At 46.8% G+C, this 22295-nt stretch overlaps 2 protein-coding genes across 7 annotated transcripts; one reads left to right on the top strand and one right to left on the bottom strand.

The window, feature by feature from the left end:
* Nucleotides 1-677: 677 nt before the first annotated feature.
* LRRC31 (leucine rich repeat containing 31) lies at nt 678-4505 on the top strand (the record flags this gene model as incomplete). The annotated part of the gene is made up of 5 exons (XM_084769098.1): nt 678-688; nt 1813-2009; nt 2168-2210; nt 3907-3944; nt 4201-4505. The coding sequence occupies 5 exons, from the start codon at nt 678-680 to the stop codon at nt 4362-4364; spliced, it is 453 nt and encodes a 150-aa protein (XP_084625224.1). The 3' UTR covers nt 4365-4505.
* An 890-nt stretch (nt 4506-5395) lies between these two features.
* On the bottom strand, nt 5396-22295 carry LRRIQ4 (leucine rich repeats and IQ motif containing 4). 6 transcript variants are annotated; one of them, XM_084769372.1, is made up of 7 exons: nt 21363-22295; nt 19143-20186; nt 13339-13512; nt 11725-11863; nt 10799-10995; nt 8545-8701; nt 5396-5531 (listed from the first exon to the last, which is right to left on the bottom strand). In XM_084769372.1, the coding sequence occupies exons 1-6, from the start codon at nt 21633-21635 to the stop codon at nt 8549-8551; spliced, it is 1980 nt and encodes a 659-aa protein (XP_084625498.1). In that variant the 5' UTR covers nt 21636-22295; the 3' UTR covers nt 5396-5531; nt 8545-8548. The 6 variants fall into 6 exon arrangements, with proteins under 6 accessions (XP_084625498.1, XP_084625499.1, XP_084625497.1 ...); XM_084769371.1 differs by lacking the exon at nt 5396-5531 and having other exon boundaries at nt 6624-8701; nt 21363-21742; nt 21975-22295; XM_084769375.1 differs by lacking the exon at nt 5396-5531 and having other exon boundaries at nt 6624-8701; nt 21686-21742; nt 21975-22272.

The following is a 22295-nucleotide window of genomic DNA, read 5'->3' on the forward strand; positions in this document are numbered from 1 at the left end:
TACATTCAGAATTTTAGACTCATCAAGATAGGAAAGATGTTTTCTTCAAGGTTGCCAAATACAAAATAGTCAAAACGCTATGAATGTAACATTTATATCATTCCTGGTTGTTTTGTGGTTCTTCTTGCTGTATGTAGTTTAGTGTGTGTGTGTGTGTGTGTGTGTGTATGTGTGTGTGTGTGTGTGTGTGTGTATAAAAAAGCTAGTGATGTCTGGATGATCAAGACAAGAAAGAAAATATACAGACATTTCCGGTCAGCTTGACCCTGGAACATTCTCCAGGTTTCAGTCTGATGGTCCGCTAGAGCAAGGTGACCCTAGTGTGAACTTCAGAACCTAGGAAAACTGAATATGGCAGCACAGGCTAAGGATCCCAGTGCCATGGAGGCAAAGACAGGAAGAGGGCTGGATAGATGGCTCAGAGGTTAAGAGCACTGGCTGCTCTTCCAAAGGTCCTGACTTCGATTCCCAGCAACCACATGATGGCTTGCAACCATCTATAATGAGATCTGGTGTCTTCTTCTGTTGTGCAGGTGTCATATGGAGGCAGAACACTGTAAACATAATAAATTAATAAATATTTTTTTAAAAAAAAATGAAAACAGAAAACATGACTTCACTTGAAGCACCTTTTTAACTTGACCCCTTAGGGACAAACCAGTCAGGGCTGTCTCGGCATGGATGGATGGTCAAGAGCATGCTGGGAAACATGAGGATTCCAATGAGACCTTGAGTGACTGCTGAAAAGCTCTGTGCCTTGGACTCCAGCTTGCCCTGAGCTCTGTGGACAAGAACAAGGACAAAGCTGCCCAGGCAGCTCCTACAGGTGGCTCTTGTAAAGCCAGTTCACTCTGGGTCTCCCGACCTCATCTATAAAACAGAAGATCTGGAGTAGATAACAGTTAATCTGTTTTTAAATTCCAAAATAATACTTACCTCCTTTATTTTTTTCTAACCCACTATAAATTTTTTTTATCAAAATGAGTTTTTAAAGCTAAAAATTGGCTTAACTGCAACTAACGCCTCAATTAAGTTACACACCAAATAAAATAAAATAAAATGTGTGAAAACTCATATTGTTTACCCAAATGCTTTACTGAAATGTTCGCTGGTTTATTTACTCTTTTCTATTTTAATGAATTATTGTGGTCATTCCCATATCTTCAAAGATTTGTGCTAATCAAATGAACGCCAAATGTCTCTTCTCTGTTGGTCCCTTGGGAAAGTCTCAAGAGTCCTGTACCTCTTGCTGGCTGCTGTCCTACCTCTGCTGTTTTCCCTGTGAAAAGGTTTCAGACTAGAAAAGGCTGAGTCCCACCCCACTCTCCTCAGGCCCGGGGCTGTGGCCATTGTTAGGGCCCGGCCAGCTATTAGTGGTGACACTGCTCCTTCAGTGGCGGTCAGTTCAGTGGCTTGGTACAGTCTTGGTGTCAAAGCGAGCTTTACCACTGTGGCGGTCAGTTTCCTGCTTGCTTCTCTTCTACCTGAGCCCAATCTGATGCCAGGGAGCGAGGGTGGAGGAAGCAAACAGGGTGCAACAGATACCGACCACCACAGAAGAGCCCAGCAGAGAGTCTGGGTGGATTATTTACAACTGTGGTTTTGCTCAGGGACAGGTCTTCCTGAGCTTTCAAAGGGCTGGGGCACTGTGCCTGCTCGCAGAGGCACTTACTCTATAGTTAGGGGTGGGCACTGGGTCTCTTTCTTCTCTTAGCTCCCATCAGCTAACACATTATCTGCGCTAGCTTCCATATTCCCTAAACACTGGCTGTTCTTCTGATTGTGAGTGACATCTCTGCCTTTAAAAAGCAGCACACTGAGTTCTGGGGATGTTCTGTACCAGGAGAGGATATGTGAACTTGAGGAGCTGAGTTTATCCTGGAACAGCAAAGGGGGGGGGGGGGAAGGGAAGTTGCCTCAGGTTCTCCTCACATTCCAAAAAGAGAGCAAGATTCGAACACTTGAACTTGCAGACTGTGCCCTTACATCACAGGATGGAGTGTTTGTGGGTAAGTGGGATTCGAAGAGTTCTTCCCAGAAAAACATAGAGGGTGGCTGTGACTGGAGGCTGGGGACTGTCCCAGGGCACAGAGCGCTGCAGTAGACCTCCTGCTAACCTCTGGCTTCCTCATGGACACTCTCTCTGTTTGCATTTATTCCTTTTCAGGCCACCTGCTACAGAAGCTGCCGAGCCTTGAAGTATTCGACCTGTCATTAACAGAGACATTGGCAGCACAAGAATAAAAAAGTACTTCAGGCCAATTGCAGTTGCATTCCTGTGGGCTATCCAAAAAGAGTGTCAGAATATTGGGTGAGTTAACAACGGTTATTTTTAAGATTTATGCATGTAAAGTATAAAATGTATCATATATCAGGGTTAGTGAGATAGCTCACTGGGTAGAAGTACCTAAGCCTGATGACTACCCTGTGCCACGGGGTCACAGTGTGAGGAGAGAACCAACTTCTGATCTCCACACATCTACTGTGGCATTTACATACACCCACTCACATACCCACACCCAGACACTCACACACACTCACACACACTCACCCCCCACCCCATACACACACACTCACACACCCACACACACCACTCACACCCCCCACTCACACCCATACACCCACTCACACCCACACTCATACCCATACACCCACTCACACCCACATTCACACCCATACACCCACTCACACCCACATTCACACCCATACACCCACTCACACCCACACTCACATACATTCACACACACTAACACACACACACCCTCACACCCACATACCCACACACACATACTCACACTCATTCACCCCCCCACCCCACACACACACACTTACACACCCACACACACCACTCACAACCACCCACTCACACCCATACACCCACTCACACCCATAACCCACTCACACCCATACACCCACTCACACCCACACTCACACCCACACTCACACCCATACACCCACTCACACCCACACTCACACCCATACACCCACTCACACCCACACTCACACCCACACTCACACCCATACACCCACTCACACCCACACTCACACCCATACACCCACTCACACCCACACTCACACCCATATACCCACTCACACCCACACTCACACCCATACACCCACTCACACCCACACTCACACCCATACACCCACTCACACACATTCACACACACTAACACACACACCCCCTCACACCCACATACCCACATACCCACACACGCCCACTCACACACCCCACACAATAGAAATAAATGAGGTATTTTTAAATATATCACAGAGCATATGTTATTTAAAACCTATTAGAACATATAAACTTAGTCTTTGTTTTGTTTGTTCATTTAGTTGCTTCAGAGCTGGGACTCGAACCCAAGGCCTTAGTGCACGCTAGACTTATTTGTTTTTAAAATCTTTCACAGTAACCATATGCTTTCATTATTACAAAAAAGAAACAGAAAAACACAAAACAAAACAAAAGAGCCCTCTAAAGTCAGATTTGGCAGTGTAGTCCTGAAATCCTAAAAGCCGAGGAAGGAAGGAAGGCCAGAAGGCCAAGGCCAACACAGGCAACCTAAAAAAACAAAAAACAAAAAACAAATAAGTAAACTTTTAAAAAGTGGAAAGAGGGAAAGAGGATGGAGTGTCTTGGTGGTAGGACTCTTACTTGCTCAGCCTGTGTAAGGCTCTAGGATCAATACCACAGAACGAAGTCTAGGGTACGGGCCGGACCCTGGACCTCAGGTAGGTTTACTGTCGATGTGGAAGACGTCAGGGTTATTTTGTGCTCAGTGCTAGGGAAGTATTAATATTGATAACGTAATAATAATGGCTCCCGTGACTTATATGGTGAAGACCTAGGTATAGAGTTACCTTATTACAGGGAATGACGCTGTTTCTCCCTGTGACTTTCAGCGCCGGCAGCCTTCCCCTTACTGGCCGCCTGCTCAAGTGTAGTTAGAAGCATAGTCAAATGTCCGCATAAGCAAGAACTAGTGGCATCCAATTGAGAGACAGGGGGCTTGTGACGTCATTGTTTGGTCTATTGAGGCTTAGTTGGTTGGGACTCTGCCCTTACCTACTTTGGCTTCAGCAGGACAGCGTGTCCACGTAACCCCCTCTCCTGCTCCCCCCCCCCTCCCTTCTATCGCTCCTTCCCACTGCCTCACAATATGAATTTCGGGCCTGGGGTTGGGACCTGCTTTGCAGATGATGCCCTTGCAGCCTTGGCTTTGCTGAGGACACTGGATCGCTCCTGCAACAAGGACCTGGGTGGCGGCTCTGAGGATGCGCCTGCTCCTCTGGCCTTACTGACGCATCTGGAAGGCCAAGCGCCTCTACCTACCAGTGCTCACTCACAGCAGATGATGTGACGTCATCGGGGAAATGTGCCCTGCGGGGACCGAACCCGAGGGTATGCCTGGAAAGTTAGAGACTTGAGGAGTAGCTTAAATTCACTGGTCAAGTAATCAGAGTTCTGTGTGGGCACCGAGTGCCTAGAAAGTGTTAAGGAATCCAAGCTTTAGTGCTTGAAGGAGAAAAATGTGAACTTCGCCTGCTTTTTAGAAGCAAGTATTGTGCGAGATCTTAGACCTCCCCCCCCCCCGCCCCCGCCCCAAAGAACCAGAAAGACTCGAAACCGCTGTAATTGCAAGAGGAATCTTTAATGTTTCAGCTCAAACTGGATTGCACCGGACACCAAATCAATAGTACTGGGAAGCGACTTTCCTCCCAGTGTCCCTAAAGCAGGGGGGTCCTAGCTTGGCAATCATCTATTGGTTGAGTAAAATAAGAGTCTAATGTCCAAAAGGTGCCAGGCTACCGGAAACAGGCGCCAAGACCACCCGTGGCTTAACTTTCTTTCTTCTTTTTGTTCACCACTTTGCCCCGGGAAGTGTCTGATTTTCTTAGTAACCCTATCTCCTGTGGGGCGGGTCAGTTGCTAGGTAATGCCGGCTCTGGTGGGGCTCTTCCTTGTAGCTCAAATCTCTTTACCTTTTCAAATCTCCTTTTTCTTATATTTTAAGCCTGTTTCTTTGTGACCCTCAGATAGGTGCCCCCGGGGCCCTTTGAGGTTGGTTTTAATGGCCATTCCAGTGGAATCCACTCCCTGGGTTACTCCCTGGGTCCCTCTAACTGCTTGTCTCTCGTATCAGGAGGGTTTAGCCAATTTAAAAAAAAAAATCTTTTAGGCCTCTCGTTCTCTCAGTATCTTGGTGTCCCAACCTTGATTACATGCAGGTGCGTAGAAAGAAGACCTAAACGAGGCTTTTAAATGACCAAGTGAGGTCAAGCCACTCAGAAAGGCAGTTACTGAACAGGAGCCAGTGCTGCTACACAGCAGATAGACATTCCAACTTTAAATAATGACACTTATTTTCCTACTGTCAACACAGCACCTAATAATATCCAAGCGATGGTAAGTAAGGATACCACAGCTTTAAAAACAATTTGTGGGAAGAAACCAGTAAAATAAAAACTCAGGTCTAACAGCCACCTTTGGGTCGGCCGAGTTATTCCTCAGACTCTTCTCCCCCAATCTGGAAAAAGAAGAGTTCAAGAGTTGCCTGAAGACTTTGAAGAGGAAAAGCCCCCCTTTCACTCCCCGCAGAGCACTCTGCAACATCCTCTTCCTCACAGGCAGACAGACCACTGCTGAGTTACCTAGTCACCAGATTGCTGTCACACCCACACACTCAATGTCACACCTCACATTGCTGTTCTCAGGGGACTAACCTGCTAGGGGAGCCTCACTGTTAGCCACTCGCACGGCACAGGAGTAAGCCCTCCTTGTCCAGGACGTGCGAGAGTGTTGTTGTGGAACTGTTATTACTATTTAATGTTGATTCATATGACTATTAGTGCAGTGGTTGTTCCTTAACCCGCTATTATAAAAAATAAAAGGCGCAGGCACCTTTTAATAGCCTTAAGCCACTGGGGCTGGGCAGGTAAAACCCCCTAAGCTACCTTGATACCTCCAGCCACACAGCCCAAGTCATTTCATCCAGACATTCCTATCTGGGCTACTTCCCATCCACCGTTCCTATGAATACTTGCTCATCTTTTCCTCTGGGCTGCTTCTGTCATGCCAATCCTCAGAGCAAGCTCCTCCCGGCCACATGATGCTGCTTTATGCTAACCCATGGTGACCTGATCCTTGCTCCTCTCTTTCCTCCTCCCTCTACTCTCCTTTCTTCTCCTCCTCTTTCCTCTTCCTCCTCTTCTTCCTCCTCCTCCTTCTCCTCCCCCCACCCCAAGGCTGAGAACCTTAGCTCTGTCTATCTCTCTTCTGCCCATCGCAGGTGTAGGCATTTTTATTGGCCAATCAGGGATAATTTAGAGGCAAGCTTACACAGCATCACTTTGTGTACCTGAGCCTTAGCTCGTAGAACAATAAATATCTCAGGGTGGGGGGTGGGGTGGGGGACAGGGCATGGAATGAGGACAAGCAATTAACAAATAGAAAGCACCAGACCACCCAGCAGCAGTGCCTTGGGAGGAGCTAATGGTTATGTAAAAACTGTCCCGTGTTGCTGTGTTCTGCTCCTGCTGCTTGATTTAATGAGTTGGGAGGGAGACGTTGCTGCGATGTGCATGGCTCTGGACTTGACCTGACTCGGGTGAGGGGGAGCAAAGGAACGACTGACACAGGTGCAGAAAAGCTGAGACCAGGTAGGCTGGGAGCTTTGATGAGGACACACTGGCAGCCTGGAAACTCGATGCGTTTATTGTGTACCACTGAATGGGAAGGGAGTTGCATATCAGATATCCTGTATATCAGATATTCACGTTATGATTCATAAAGGTAGCACAATTACAGTCATGAAGTAGCAACAAAACAGCTTTATGGCTGGGCATCACCACAACATGAGGAACTGTGTTGAAGGGACCGCAGCATTAGGGATGCTGAGAACTGGTGCAGGATATTTGATCCCACTGTGAACTCCGACATTGTGAACTGTAAAACCTGTTTCTTGTTTGGTGTGGCTCATCCCTAACACACACACCTTTAACCTAAGAGCTTTCTGTTTACTGTAAACAAGGACTTGTGGTTTTGGCTCAGCCCTAGCACACGCCTTTAATCCAAGAGCTAAATAAAGTCAAGGAGATGGTCAGGAGGTGGAGCAAGAAACCAGCTGACAGGGACTAAACAGACAGGAGGGACACTGAGAGGAGGGGATTTAAGACAGTGTGGAGGAGAAGGACCTTTTAGCTTTTGGCTACTGCCTCTTTGCCATGCTGTGTCTGGCAGTAGCCTGGGCAGTCTCTGGGCATGGCTGTCATACTGTGTTTCTGGCCGCCAGGATGCTGGGAGGGAAACGGATGTGCTGTGAGCATTTCTCCTGCAGCCTGGTCCAGTTTCAGTCTCGTGCCCTAGGCAACACTGCCCCCCCCCCCCCCACACACAGCAGTCTTGTGGTGGAGGTGAAAATGAGTTGGCAGGGTTGTGGGCAAAAGCCTGAAACCAACAGGAAGGCAGGTCTGGTCTGTCTCAAGGCAAAAATCAGTCAGAGAGCCGTAGAGGAGAGCACCCAATGTCCAGTTCTGGCCTTTGAATGTGTGATCGTGGGCCCATGCGCCTGTACACTCATGTGCATGCTAAGAGGAACAAACTACTGATACATGCAACACGTTGTATGGACTAGAAGCAAACTATGCTGGCTTTAAAAAATCATCTCAGGGCTGGTGGTGAAGTAGGGGTGCTTGTTATGAAGCCTGAATGTGTTCCCAAGACCTATGTAGGGGTGGGGTGGGGGGGGGAGAGAGAGAGAGACAGACAGACAGATAGATAGACAGACAGACAGAGAGAAAGAACTGTCCCAAAAGTTATCCTGTGATCTCCATATGTGAGCTACGTTACACACACACACAGAGTAAATAAACAGAATGGAAATTTAAAGAAAATTGCACGTACATATTGTTTGATGGAAAATGGAGGGTAAGTTAGGCTTTGGTACGCAGGGGGAAGTGTGACCATGGAAGAAGGGCACAGTGGAGACGTGCGAAGCACGGCCTGTGTGTGGACCGCAGTGGCCTTTGTACAGATGTGTGATGCAATTGCATCGGGTTACATGACGCACACACAACTGGTGGAATCCAGGCAAATGCTGTTGATTGGAACAGTGTCAGTTTTCTAGTTTCATTTTCATAATAGCGTTATGTAGGATGACGGCACAGGTGAAAGGTGCTTGGACGTGTTAGTATATTCCCGTGCCTGGAAATCCATGACTTTCCCCAAATGTTTTTAAGTAGATAAAATAATATAGGCACCCCCATTGGTTCATCACCCACTTCTGTGGTCGTCAATGACAGCTGGTTCTGTCTCGCTTCACTCAACCCTATGTCTCCTTGCCCCTATAACAAGCTCCTCTGAAGCTGTTTCCAGATATAATATCATTCTGTGCACAAATATCTCAGTAAAATTAAGAATCTTTTATTATTACAAATAAAACCTTAATTCTGTGGATAATTTTAGTGTGGCCACTGTCTGGGTCCCTAGACGTGTTGCCTTCCTGCTCGTTAGAGATCCATTATGTTCATTCATTTATTTACCTAATTATTTTTTCTTCCCCTTTTCAGGCTTCCCCTTTGCAGCCTTCTTCCCTTTCTTATCTTTTGGAGAGCCTTTTCCTTTTTTCCGGGCTTTTACTAGCTCTTCGAAACATCCAAATCCTTTCCTCACCAGGGTTCCACGCCACCACGCCTGAATCTGAAAACAAGATAGGCTCCGATGACGTCGTGGTGTTAGCTGGAGTTGTGATTGATTGCTCTGGTCTGGCTGTGGGTAACTCCCCTCAAAACATGTTGAAGGGGCTGAGGGGGATACAGTGGATAAGAAGGTTGCCGTGCAAGTATGGGAACCTGAATTCAAATGCCCAACCCTGTATGTCCTCTGCCTGTAACTTCAACACTGAATGGTGGAAACAGGCAAATCCTGAGAGCTCACAGGCTAGTTAGCCTAAATTGAAATGGCGTCCTTCAGGTTGGCAGAGAGAGACCTTGTCTCAGAGCAATCAGGTAGAGGGAGCTCAGCTGGCAGAGGGCTGGCCCAAGCGTGCACGGCGTCCTAGGTCTGACCCCTAACACCAGATAAATTGGTTTGGTGGTCCATGCCTAAAATCACAACGCTCCGGAGGTGGAGGTAAGAGAATCAGAAGTTCAAGAGTATCCTTAGCTAGGCACTGAGTCCCAGGTCATAGAATTTAACGTTCATAACTGACAGAGGGACGTGTCTCTATAGGTACAAGAAGTTTACAGAACTCTAAATAGATTGAAACAGAAAAGAAAGTCCCCTCACGACATAATAAACAAAACGCTAAACATATAGGACACACACACAAAAAAAGTGCTGCAAGGGGAAAAGGCCAAGTGACATGTAACAACAGACCTATTAGGGTTACGTCCAACGTCTCAACGGCCCAGACAGATGTCCTCAAACTCCAAGAGACCACAGACGCCACACGAGACTCCTCTACTCAGCAAAAGCTTCAATCACCATAGATGGAGAAAATAAGATAGTCCACAATAAAGTAAAATTTGATTAATATCTATCTACAAATCCAACCCTACAGAAGGTACTAGAAGGAGAACACCAGCAAGACCAAAAGAAGGCGCTCTCTCTCTCTCTCTCTCTCTCTCTCTCTCTCTCTCTCTCTCTCTCTCTCTCTCTCTCTCCAACAACAAAAGAGTAATAGGAATTAGCAATCATTAGTTATCAATATCTCTCAGATCAGTGCCTGAACAGTCATCAGAGGAGTGCCATCCAGCAACTGATGGGAGTAGATGCAGAGACCCACACACAGGCAAAAACTAGGCAGAGCCAGGGGGACCCCACTGAAGAGGAGGAGGAGGAAAGATTGTAGCAACCAGAGGTGTCAAACATACCAGGAGAACATGGCCCATTGAACCAACTAAACAGGAATCCTAGGGGCTCAGAAACTGGAGGGACAAACCCCGACCCTGTATAGGTCTGAGCTAGGTCCTCTGCACATACCTTTTGGTTGTGTAGCCTGGTGTTCTTGTGGGGCTCCCAACCATGGGACTAGGGGCTATCTCTGACTCCAAACAATAGGACTAGGGCTATCTCTGACTCTCACCAATGGCTGGGGGCTATCTCTGACTCCCAACAATGGGACTGGGGTCTATCTCTGACTCCAAACAACAGGACTAGGGTTATCTCTGACTCTCACCAATGGAATTAGGGGTTATCTCTGACTCCCAACAATGAGACTGGGGGCTATCTCTGACTCCCAACAATGAGACTGGGGGCTATCTCTGACTCCCAACAATGGGACTGTGGGGGTTGTCTCTGACTCTATTGTCTGTGTAGGACGCTATTCCTCATACTGGGTTGCTTCGTCCAGCTTTGATATTAAGGCTTTGTACCTAGTCTTTTTGTATCTTGTTAGGTCATGCTTGGTGGGTATTCCTAGGAGGCCTGCTCTTTTTATTTTTATTTTTTGAAGGGAAATGGGGAAGAGTGGATCTGGGGGATAGGGGAGGAACTGGAAGAAGTGGAGGGAGGGATAACTGGATGTAATGTATGAGAGAAGAAATAAAAAAGGTGGGGGCCTGAAGGAGGAGGAACATGAAGATGAGAGGCGACAGGCTGGAGGTGGTCTGAGGGAGGGGAGAGGGCATAGGGGTGAGTATTATCAAGATGCATGGTTTTATATATATATATATATATATATATATATATATATATATATATATATATATATATATATATATTTTTTTTTTTTTTTTTTTTTTTTTTTTTGGTCTAAGAATAAATTGTTTAAAAAGGGATTTGTGCTGAGTCTACCTTTGTGGCCATTATTTTCCTATCTTTGTTTTCCTTCAGGCATTTCCATATGGCTTCAATGCCTTGGGCACACACTTCCACTGGAGGCTCTTCCATGGGATTCTTCGTCAGTGTCAGGACCTTCAGGTTGGCCAGGTGGTCAAGGTCCTGTGGGAGGTGGGTGAGTAAGTTGTCCTCTAGCAGCAGCTCTCGCAGTTCTGGAAAGATGTTCATTGTAGTCGATTAGTTTCGCTCAGGGTCTTGGCGCCTAAACTCCCCCAGGTGAGATGAGCTGGTCACTGGCTGGAGAGGGAGGCAGGCTCCAGAAGCCATGGCTGCCTATCCTGTCTAATCAAACATCTATCCGTGTCTGCTCTTCCACGGCCGGAGAGAACCTAGTCTCGTCTTGCTAAGAGGGAGGGTGAATGGATAAACCAGCTAAGGAATGGTCCAGTCAAGCAATACCTGAGTGTTTAGGAACCAAATGCGATTATCTTTTCCAAGTCAATCATGTAGTTGAGAAACAAGACAAAACAAACAAACAAACAAAACTTTTGCTGATTTTTTTCCCCCATCATTCTGGATCAATAATTTACCTTTTATTCAAATGACTTAGTAATCTAGATAAACATTTACATTAGGACACAAGTCCAATGCGGTCAAGTCCTCAACTTCTGCCGATGGTGGGCGTATACTAACTTTCTTAGCAACTGCTATTTGCTTCCCTTTTTCATTCAAGTTATAAACTACCTTTGCCAGACTCTTAGCTATACAAATACTGATCACCTGGGTTGCCCCATGTTGCTAGTGAGCCTATAAGTGGGTGATGGTAGAGGGGCCGGGTCTACCCACTCTGGAATCGGCCTTTCATATGACAAGGAAGCAGTTCATGGAAACACGGGCCCCTCCTTCCGCTGGCCTGTGGCGCTGGGAAGCTCCTTCCTTACCTAGAGCGTGGCAAATGGATTCTGGGAGCCGCTTAAGAAGATTGTGGCGGCAGTCAAGAACTTCCAGGTTCGGCATTAACCCCAAGGATGCCGGCAGATGTTCCAGATGGTTGTTTTCTATGTACAGTTCTTTAAGATTCTGCGGCAAAGCGAGAGTGTGCAGTGAGGACATGTGGCGCCCGCGCCACCTCGGTACCAAGTCGAGGGAGAGGGACTGCGGATTTAACTCATGCGCGCACACACACACACACACACACACACACACACACACACACACACACACACACAACACAGCAGGTCCTTCGTGCTAAGAGAGCAGCAGCCGCGGCAGCAGTTTATTATTCTTTCTTTCCAGAGTTCCAAAGAGCCTTTTTATAGGCAGCAAAACAGGAATCCTCCTCCCAGGTGAAATCCCTCAAGAGGTGATTGCACATAGGAGGACAAGTCTCGAGGAAGGGAGGGGTGCGTTCTCAGAGCAGTAAACACGGCTAGCTAACCAAGATAAACACAGACATGGAAGCTGCTAGAAACAGGACATGAAACAGCAAGACAGGCAGGCAGCCCAGTCGGGCCTGGTTCCTATAAGGACACGCATCTTGATAAGTGAATTACAATACTCAGAGGTGTGTGTGTGTGTGTGTGTGTGTGTGTGTGTGTGTGTGAAGAGGAGGTAGAAAGAGAGGTGGAAGATGGGGGCGGTGTGCTGTGAAATGCTGTCTTCCGGACATGACATAACCTATGAACTCACGGAAGCTGTGGTTATCTCACAAGACTGGCACAAGATCAAGTCACATGAAGGTCAGACAGCATTCGAGCCAGCAGCAGTAATGGACGCGGTGGGTATTTTAAAGAAAAGGAATGGACATCAAAGTTGGGGGGAATGCTGGCTAGTTTTATATCAACCTGCACAAGCTAGAGTTATCTAAAAGGAGAGGACCTCAACTGAGAAGCCGCCTCCCTACGTTTCAGCTGTAGGGCATTTCCTTAATAGTGATCATGGGGGAGGGGCCAAGCCTACTGTAGGTGGAGCTACCCCTGAGCTGGTGCTCCTGGGTTCTATAAGAAAGCAGGCTGAGCAAGCCATGAGAAACGAGCCAGTGAGCAGCACCCCTCCATGGCCTCTGCATCAGCTCCTGCCTCCAGGTTTCTACCTAGCTTGACTTCCTGTCCTGACTTCCTTTGATGATGAGCTGTTATTATGGAACTGTGATGAAATAAATAAACCCTTTCCTCCCCACATTGCTTTTGGTCACGGCGTTTCATCAAAGCAGTAGTAGCCCTAACTAAGACAGAGGCAGATGGACTGGGGTTATCTTGGGGGAATAAGCAGGGAAGTTGGGGTGGATTGGATAAGTGTATGAAATTGTCCGAGAATAATAAAAGATATCTTTTAAAAAAGACGTATTGAATAACAAGCACAGTAGACTGTTCTGGGGGCTTGTTTGGTCACAGTGACAGCCTCAATATGTGAAATCCACTGTTTGAGACTGAAAATATTACAGGTGCTTCCTTTACACACCATGGGAAACATGGCGCCATGTTCTCTCAGTATTAGGGTGTCAGTGGATGGAGTGGGGGCGATGTGCTTCTCGGCTGATCATTGGGAAGGCTTACCTGCAGTTTCCTGATGCTTTCTGGCACACTGGAAAGCTTGTGTCCCTGGTCTTGTCCAATGTATAATTTCTCCAGAGATGCTAAGGAAAGGATTTCCTCTGGGAAGGACGAAAAGTCATTTCCAGTGAGACCAAGTATCTTCAGTTTTGAAAGTGAGCATATGGTGGATGGTAACTGCAAGTATTCCAAAAGGCTAGAGGTAAGGTTAAAATTGTTTTTAGACACTCAAAAATAAGTTCCCTGGGTGGGCTGGCGATAGTGGGTTATTAATGCTAACATTAGTGTCACTGAAGTTGCATGCAAACACCCAGTGCTAAATTTAACTGGCTCTCTGACAAGAATTTTAAATCCAAAAATAAGTTGAGCTTTTGTCTTTGAGAGAAGTTGTTAAAGAGAGTTGCTTAGTGTCTCCCGACAATGGCCAGCTTCTACATAAGCTTACATATGCACTAGTTAATTTACCACGTATGCTTGCAGACCAGCAGGCTGGAGTTCCATTTGTTTCCTGCTGAAGCAGGGATTTGCTTTGGTGTTCGGCACACCCCTCCTGATGTCGACACTATGCACACACATCTCTCCCCCATGCAACGCATCTAGCAAGCTCACAGCCCCAGGAACTCCACCTGCATCAGACGGCAGGCACCGTCTTCTCTGAATACTAGTATAAAGTGCCCTGTCCTGGAAACAATCAAATCCAGACAGTGTCTTTTCAAGCGCATGCCAGCATATCTAGGCAGGAAGAATAGATGGGCCAATATGGCCTGAAGTAGATTTGGGGTACATATGCAGGAAGGCAAAATTCTGTTCTCTAGTAACCTTTAGGGATAGTCCCGTACTCACCATCTTATGTCTGTGCACAATTAGATGTGGGCATGATTAAAGTAAGATGCACTGGAGCAGGGAATGTGTGCAACAGAATACAAAACGGATGTGTGACCTGTTCTACGAATCAAAATGAGAGCCATTCAAAATCCCCTCCCCTGGTAGCTAGCCCCTCCTTCTTTTGAACCCCACAGAATGAAGTCTAGAACAAATGAGTGGGCTTATAAGCACCCTTATTCATGTGGTCTGATATTGGTCTTGACAGTATCTGTCTATAATCTGTGCATTCACTTTGCTCCAATGATATCACTTTGCTGTTTTTTCTTCTTCTTCTTCTTCTTCTTCTTCTTCTTCTTCTTCTTCTTCTTCTTCCTCCTCCTCCTCCTCCTCCTCCTCCTCCTCCTCCTCTTCTTCCTTCTTCCTCTTCTTCTCCTCCTCCTTCTTTTTGGTTTCTCTGTGTAACCTTGGCTGTTCTAGACTCACTTTGTAGACCAGGCTGGCCTCGAACTCACAGAGATCCGCCAGCCTCTGCCTCCCGAGTGCTGGGACTAAAGCCTTGCGCCACCACACCCCAGCATACTTTGCTTCTTCTGTAAATTGGTGTGGGCTCTGATTTTCAATTATTTGGATGAGAAATCAAAGAAGCTGAGAACACAGGGCCAGACTCTGGCCACTGGTAACACTGCCTCCCTCCGTTATTCACAATTTGGGACAATTTATGTTGCTTCATTATAGATGAGCTACCTGTAGAATGTCAAATGCTTGATACTTTTGGAAGAAAAATCACTATATTTTGTAACACTGTAATATTAATAATTGGAATTTTGTAATAACAATAATTGTAATACATTTAGTTCTTGGAATTGATACATTTAGTGACACCTGCATCTTTGCTCCCAGGGTCTTTCACCTGACCATGTTGAAACTGCTGCTGAACTCAGTTGAAAGCGCACATACATTTAGAGTGTTTCTGACTAGGAAGTTCCCTGTAGGTACTGGGATCCGTCTTGTCACGTTTTGCATTCCTTTGAATGCCAAGGCTTTTGCAATGTGTTTGGGAGTTGAGCGGGTATTTTGCAGACTATCAGACTTTAGAAGGAAGCCTTGTGAAGACTCCATGATCTAACCCTCTAAAACAGTGGTTGAATATGCTGCTAGCTGGCTCTGTAGCTCTCTCTTTTCCTCACCACCTCCCCGACAGGAAGGAACACCACCTTCAGTGGAAATCCCTTTTAAGCCACAGCCTGCATCACTGTGAGGGTCTCCTACCTTTCTCATTCTGGTCCTCTAGAGTTTCATGGAAAAAAACCCTTACTCTAACTTTTATAAACACCCTACTCACTGTGCAACAAAGACATTTTCCTTTATTGTTAGAAAGAAAGTCCTAGAGGCATACTCAATAACTTCTTAACTTGCACACTCCTTTCTCTAACTTTATTTCTAAGCGGGACATCCTCCCTGATTCCCGTGTCTCCCACATGCGCGTTGCCTTCCTTTCCACTTAGGTTAGACTGCAGAGCTGTTCAGGATCCTGCTATGCTCACCCCTGGGGAATGGTGGCCAGTCATAGTTGGAAAAGAAGGAAGCACGCCAGAAGAGGAAACTAGATTTCTGTGAAAGTTCTGAAGTGGAATCCCTCAAAACATTTTTTAAAAAATGTAAGATGATTTGTTTTTCTAAAGATGCTACAAATGTCTTCATTTTTTATTTGTTTGTTTTTGTCCTTTTGAGAAAACTCATTTAGCCCAGGCTGGCCTAGAACTTGCTATGTAGCTGAGAGTACCCTTCAACTTCTAATTATCCTGCCTCTATTTCCCAAAAGCTGGGGGGCAGAGGTGTATATAGGTCACCAGGCCTGGTTTATTTGTTGACTTAAAAAAAATCATATCAAGTTGATCTCCAGAGAAACAAAGTTTAAGTCTTAGCTATTTTGAAATTCTTTATGATCCACTTGGCTCAGTACCAACCACCTAAATTCAATAAAATTGAAAACAACAGGAAAAGATTTTTCCACTTACTCTGTCATTACAGCCTGGTAACTCTACTCTCACTGTTGTTTATGTAACACCCTAGTTCAGCCTTTCATGTTCAAAGCACCTTGAATGTTCACAAGTCTCCATGCCTCACACAGGATTTTCAAGACCTCATATTTTATTTCATCAATTCATGTTAACACACAATGGAAATAAATATAGACACACAGGGACTGGTATAGTGGCTCAGCGGGTAAATGTATTTGTTGTTAGCCTGAGTTCCATTTCCAGAACCTACATAAAGGTTAAAGGCAAAAACTGACTCCACAAAGTTGTCATCTGAGCACCAAATATGTGCTGTGGCACAAATACCCATGTTCACATATTATATCATGAGTCCATCCATGCACACACATGTATAAAAACTGAAAAATAAAAAATAAAAAAAAACTGAAAAATCTGGACACAGAGCATCAGCCTGGAGCAATTATTTATGACACTATAATTGACCACTTTGGGGTTGAATACCCTTTTTTTTTCTTCCCTCTCTCTTTTAATAGTACTTTGCTATACAAGTAAAATTCATTTAGGCACCCACTGAAAGCTATGCTTACACTTAGCTAGACAGGGAGGGGCTGCTGGCTCCAGAAGCCGGAGCCAGCAACCAATCAGATGAGTCTTCGGGTAGGCAATGTAAGGTGCTAGCTTGAAAGCCACAGACCACCAAGAGAGAGAACCTCGACTTGAAGTTACAGGACCAGACAAAGTTGAGACAGTGGAGGGGGGACAACAGAGTAAAAAAAAATACAGCCAGAACAGCGGGAAACCCTGTAACTGTCCATAAGGATGTTCATGTTCAGCACAGTACTGTTTGCTGTCTACGAGTCTACACCCTGGCACAGTTTGGTGCGTGAACAAGCAGAAGTCATGTCAGTCTCTCAGGTTCGCCGTCGGTCACGACTCAGTTGCGATGAGGACAGTGTGCTACCTACCTTTCCATGATGGTTAAGTTTGATTTTAACCAGACACGCCTGGAAGATGGAACTGCGATGACGGCGCCCATCAGACTGGCCTGTGAAAAGTCGGTGGGCGTTTCCTGACCAGTCCCATGGTGCAGTGCGTCCCTGCACAGATGAGCCTGGACTGTTTAAGCGGCCCAGCGTGAGCCTGGGAGCAGTGTGTAAGGATCAGTGTTCCCGTGGTGGCTGCCTCTGCTTGTTAGACTTCCCTCAGTCATAGATCGTGACCGGAAGTCAAGAGGAAACGAACCCTTTCCTTCTCAAGTTGCCTTTGGTCAGCGGACTCATCCTAGCGACAGAGCGCAAACTAAAAAAAACCGTCCTATATACAGTTTGAGTTACTCCAACTGGCAAATGAGATGCTTTCTCCATTGACAGAACTTTCCCCTTGTCTCTTCCCTCTCTGTCTCTCACCCCCCTCACTCCTGTGTATGTATGGGGGGGGGAAGTTGGGGGTGGGGAAAGGGAGGACACAAGCAGTACATGTGTATGGAGGTCATGTATTTTGGAAGGCGTGGCTACCTTATACCTTGTTTTTGAGGCAGTCTTTCCTGTTGTGTGCTGCCAGCTAGACGGCCCACTTAGCTTCCAGGCAATTTTCCTGTCTCCACATTTCCTAGTTTATTGTTTGTTTGTTTATGGTCTGGTGATTGATAGAAACTTCCATATGCTACACAAGCACTAAGCTTATCAGCTTTCTTGATCCTGCCTCCCAAAGGCAGCCACTCTTGGGAACTTGGTGGCTTTCCTTCCAATTCATGGTTTCTCATTGCTTCTTATGCTTTTATTATAAGTATTCATTAAATGGGTGATATATGTGCATGTGTGTTTATATGTATAATATTGTTTGTTATGTGTGTGTGTGTATGTGTGTGCCAAGCATGCCTATGAGCCTATTTGAGGCCCAGTGAGTGTGGAGGTCACAGAGCACCTTGCAAAGTCAGCTCTGTCCTAACCACAAAGTGCCACCTTGCCTCCCGGGATCAAACTTAACATCTCGAGGCTTGGCAGAAAACACTTTTACCCCATGGGCCATGTCACTGGCGTTATATTTGTCATTTTGTGTGGCTCAACAATGAATATGCGGGCTGGAGAGATGGCTCAGAGGTTAAGAACACTGGCTGTTCTTCCAAACGTCCTGAGTTCAATTCCCAGCAACCACATGGTGGCTCACAACCATCTATGGTGAGATCTGGTACCCTCTTCTGGCCTGCAGGCACACATATGGGCAGAATACTGTATAAATAATAAATAAATAAATAAATAAATATTTAAAAAAAACAATGAATATGGTGTTTTGTCGGGGGGGCGGGGGGAGCGATGGGCGGGATTCTGTTATTGTTGGTTTGTGTTCGTTTGTTCTGTTTAATGAGCATCATGGTTTGAGTTGTCTCTACACTGGCACGCACAGCTTACGTTATTGTAGCCTGTCGCATTCTGTGAGGATCCTGTAGCTCATCTGCTGCGGCTCGACTGACATTCTAATGGTCTGTCGCACTTCGGATGCTCAACAGTGCTGTGATAAGCAGTTCCAAAATGCATCCCCGCAGCCATGGGGACAGCAACAAACCCAAACCTGTTTAGTCAGGGTCCCATGCCCCTGGGGTGGTGGAAGCGAGGGCGAGAGCCTACTTCTTGTGAAAACTGTGGGGTGGCCTGTGTTAGGGGAGGAGACACTGGGGCCCAAATCCTGCCTTGGAATCTTGGCACTCTGGCTCTTAAGACAACTCAGTTCAGCTCTTTGTCAAGTATCTTTGAAAACACCCCAATGGCTGCGGCTGCTGCCCATCTCCTAAGTGAACACTAGGTGGAGACTCTTACTACTTGGAAAGGAAGAATCCAAAGTGCCACCTTATGGTATTTGATAACCCTGGATTACCCCACCCCGCCACCCCGCAGCCCTGGTAGCCAGTTCAATATCCTGGCTGAACACAGTACCACAAGCAAGGATGGGCGGAGGAGAATGACAATAGGGGAAGGGGACCAGTACCTGGCCCATTTTGTTATCATCCAGTGCCAGGATCTCCAGGTTCTTGAGCGCGCAGATCTGCGTGGGAAAGTGGTCCAGGTAGTTCTGACTGAGATCCAGAAAGCGCAGGTTGACGAGGCGCTTGAAGGAGCGCCGCAGCCCGCGCAGGCCGGTGTTGCGCATGTACAGCAGGTTCAGCGACAGCCACCGGCAGAGGAGGCGCGGCACCTTCTCCAGCCGGTTCCCGCTCAAGCCCACCTCCGAGAGCTCCTCGAGCTGCTCTAGGGTGGACGGGAGGGAGTGGAGAGAGTTGTGGGTCAAATCCAGCACCGACAGCTTCCTGCACTGGCTCAGAGTCTCGGGTAGAAAGGGCAGGTTGTTAGCCGCCACGTAGAACTTCTGCAGCTTTTCCAGGTGCCCGATTTCTTCCGGGATACCCTTCAGCTTGTTGTCGTCCAGGTCGATCACCTCCAGGTTGGTAAGGACACAGAGGTCGCGAGGGAAAACCGAGAACTGGTTCTGTTTCAGGTAGATCTCCCGGAGCTCCGTCTGGTTCACGATTTCCCTGGGCAGCGATTCCAGACAGTTCCCCGACAAGCCCAACAGCTCCAGGTGGTGAAGGCATTTACAGATCAACACGGGAAGCTCTTTCAGGCCCATACGGTAGAGGCGCAGCTTCCGGAGGGTGCGGAGGCAGCTGAGTACCCGCAGTGAGGAGCAGAGCAGCGGGTTGCCGCTCAGGTCTAGCGACTCCAGGCTACTCAGCGCCCCCAGCTCCGGGCACAAATTCTGCAGCTTGTTGTTGTTCAGGTAGAGGACCCTGATGTTCTTTAAATGCTGAATGTCCTGAGGAATTTCTGCAATCCGGTTATTTTCCAGATGCACTTCTTCTAATTCTTTTAATGCCAGAATCTCCGACGGGATGGTGTTCAAACTCTGGTTAGCCCCGTCAATGAAAAATGTTCTGTCAGTGACCTGGTGGGGGTCGTTTCTCTGAAGTACCTTGGGGAACTGGTCTGGTTTCATTAGTTCCTTTGACATGATTTTCATGGGAAGTTCCGTCATCTGGAATAACGTGACAAGGAAAATATCAGCTCCCCACAACAACCAGACTGAATAACGGAGGTGAGGGGTGGGGGTGGGGTGGGGGATGGGGGCTGAGGGGTGGGGTGAGGGATGGGGAAAAACAACAAAGGGTTAAGTGACTGAATTTCTTCTGCAACACAAGATTTCATTTTGTAAAATTTTCATGTCAGGGTGAGAGTTAAAGTATAAGCACCTTTTTTTCTAGTAAGTTTTTGTGCGCGCATTAACGCACAGATTGCCTAATTCCAGTTTTTAGACATTGTTTGGGGCTAGGTCCCAGCACCCAAATCTGGAGGCTCACAGCCTGATGTAGCAGCTTGGATGGTATCCCTTACCTTCTTCTGTTGCCTGTGAGCACCTCTACTCATATGACCTTTTCCCACTCCACCCCCCATGCATAATTTTAAAAATTCAAAGCAGGGCATAATGGTACACTCCTTTAATCCCAACATTAGGGAATTGGAGACAAATGAATCTTTGTGAGTTCAAGGCAAACTTGGTCTATATAGTGAGTTCCAGGACAGCTGGAGCTACAGAGTGAAACTCTGTCTCAAAACAAAAGAAAAACAAACAAACAAACAAACAAACAAAAAACAAATTAACTTTTGTTTTGTTTTGTTTTCCAGACAGGGCTTCTCTGGGGGTAGCTTTGCCTGTTCTGGATTCTTTTTGTACATCAGGCTAGCCTCGAACTCACAGAGGTCAGCCTGCCTCTGGCTCCTAAGTGCTGGGATTAAAGGTGTGCACCACCACAACCCAGCACAAATTAACTTCTAAAACACTGATTTTGACTTAGTTTCAAGAGTTCTAGAAGGTTGCAAAAAGATCATAGCTCTTGCCATCACCCCCAGAAAGCAATGAGAAAAATTCTATATTAAATATTTTCCATAAAGTCACAAGACTTGTTATCTGTAAAAACAGCCTAAAGGGTAAAAATTCTGGTGGCCAACAACTGCTTTTTGTCTACAAGTGGAGACCAGTGGGAAGGCCCTTTCGTGCCTGATGAGGCTGAGAGGCAGAGAAGCCAGCCTTCCACAGGTAAGCAAAAAGCTAACCAACCAATCAACCAACCAACCAAACCATGTGTGGACAGTAGAACCAGCCAAAGAAAACAATTTTTAATAGTAACATGTGGGTCAGAGAGGGACAGCTCACCCAGTCAGGAGTCGGCTCAAGTGCAGAGTGAGTTCTCCCGCTAGCCAGTTCTCCGTTAGATATCTCCAAGAGGTCTTTGAGGAAGGGGCAGGCAGGACCAAGAGGGACCCTGGCCTCTGCTGGGCTGCTGTTTTCTTGGCAGAGCACACCCTCGCTCCCACCCACACCCCCAGGCAGCATCTCCAGCCTTTCTTCCCTTTCTTCTACCTTAATTCGAAAGGAACTGAGAAAGGGCGGAGAAGCTAGGCTTTCCTGGACACCCCAGGGATACATGCACACATTTCTGCCCTGTATCACGCAAGCAACTCAATTCCTGTACCTACCCAGGTTCCACCTTGCCTGGGCTTTTCCTGGTGGTGGAGTCAGAGGGATGGGATTGCCTATGGGGAGAAGGAAAAGGACTCACGTTTTATTATTCACCCTTTAGTTATTGCCTCTTCCAGGCTTCTGTGACTGTTTCAGACCCCACTCCTAGGCTAGGTTCTCCAAATTCACCCTCCATTAGATGATCTGTGGCATCCTGCCCCACCCCTTGACAATCTTACTACAAAGATGCTAAGACTCCACAGGACTATGACCTTGCCTGCGCCTTATTCTATGTATTGACTGTACCTGTGCCCCTGCCCCGCCCTGGGGCTATCTCAGACTAGTTAGGTAATCGTCTATTCAAGGAAGCTGCCAGAGGGCTCCACTCAATCACAAAACCCCTTCGCTACTACAGCCCTTCACACTTGGAAGTTCTACCATCAGATTCTAAATTTAGCCTTTGGCATACGGGGAGAAAGGTTGGGTCACCAGGGTTTACCCTGGTCCCTAAGCCCCGCAGGCGAGGCTCCCAATCCTTAAGGCTCCTTTTTCAGTGTCTGTATCTCAGAGTGGGTAAGGCTTAAAGTGAGTAATCACTACTGCCTCGAGGTTACAGGGCGCCCCGCC

Source organism: Acomys minous (assembly GCF_964271855.1).
Source record: "Acomys minous genome assembly, chromosome: 19".
NCBI classification, from domain to species: Eukaryota; Metazoa; Chordata; class Mammalia; order Rodentia; family Muridae; genus Acomys; species Acomys minous.

Excerpts from the sequence above, each read along its gene's own strand:
- LRRIQ4 (XM_084769372.1), bottom strand. The coding sequence starts at position 21,635 with ATGTATCCCTGGGGTGTCCAGGAAAGCCTAGCTTCTCCGCCCTTTCTC. Across the intron at positions 13,513-19,142 it reads ATGATAACAAAATGGGCCAG|TTACCATCCACCATATGCTC; the intron begins GTACTGGTCCCC and ends GAATACTTGCAG. Across the intron at positions 10,996-11,724 it reads ATCCATTTGCCACGCTCTAG|AACTGCGAGAGCTGCTGCTA; the intron begins GTAAGGAAGGAG and ends ACATCTTTCCAG.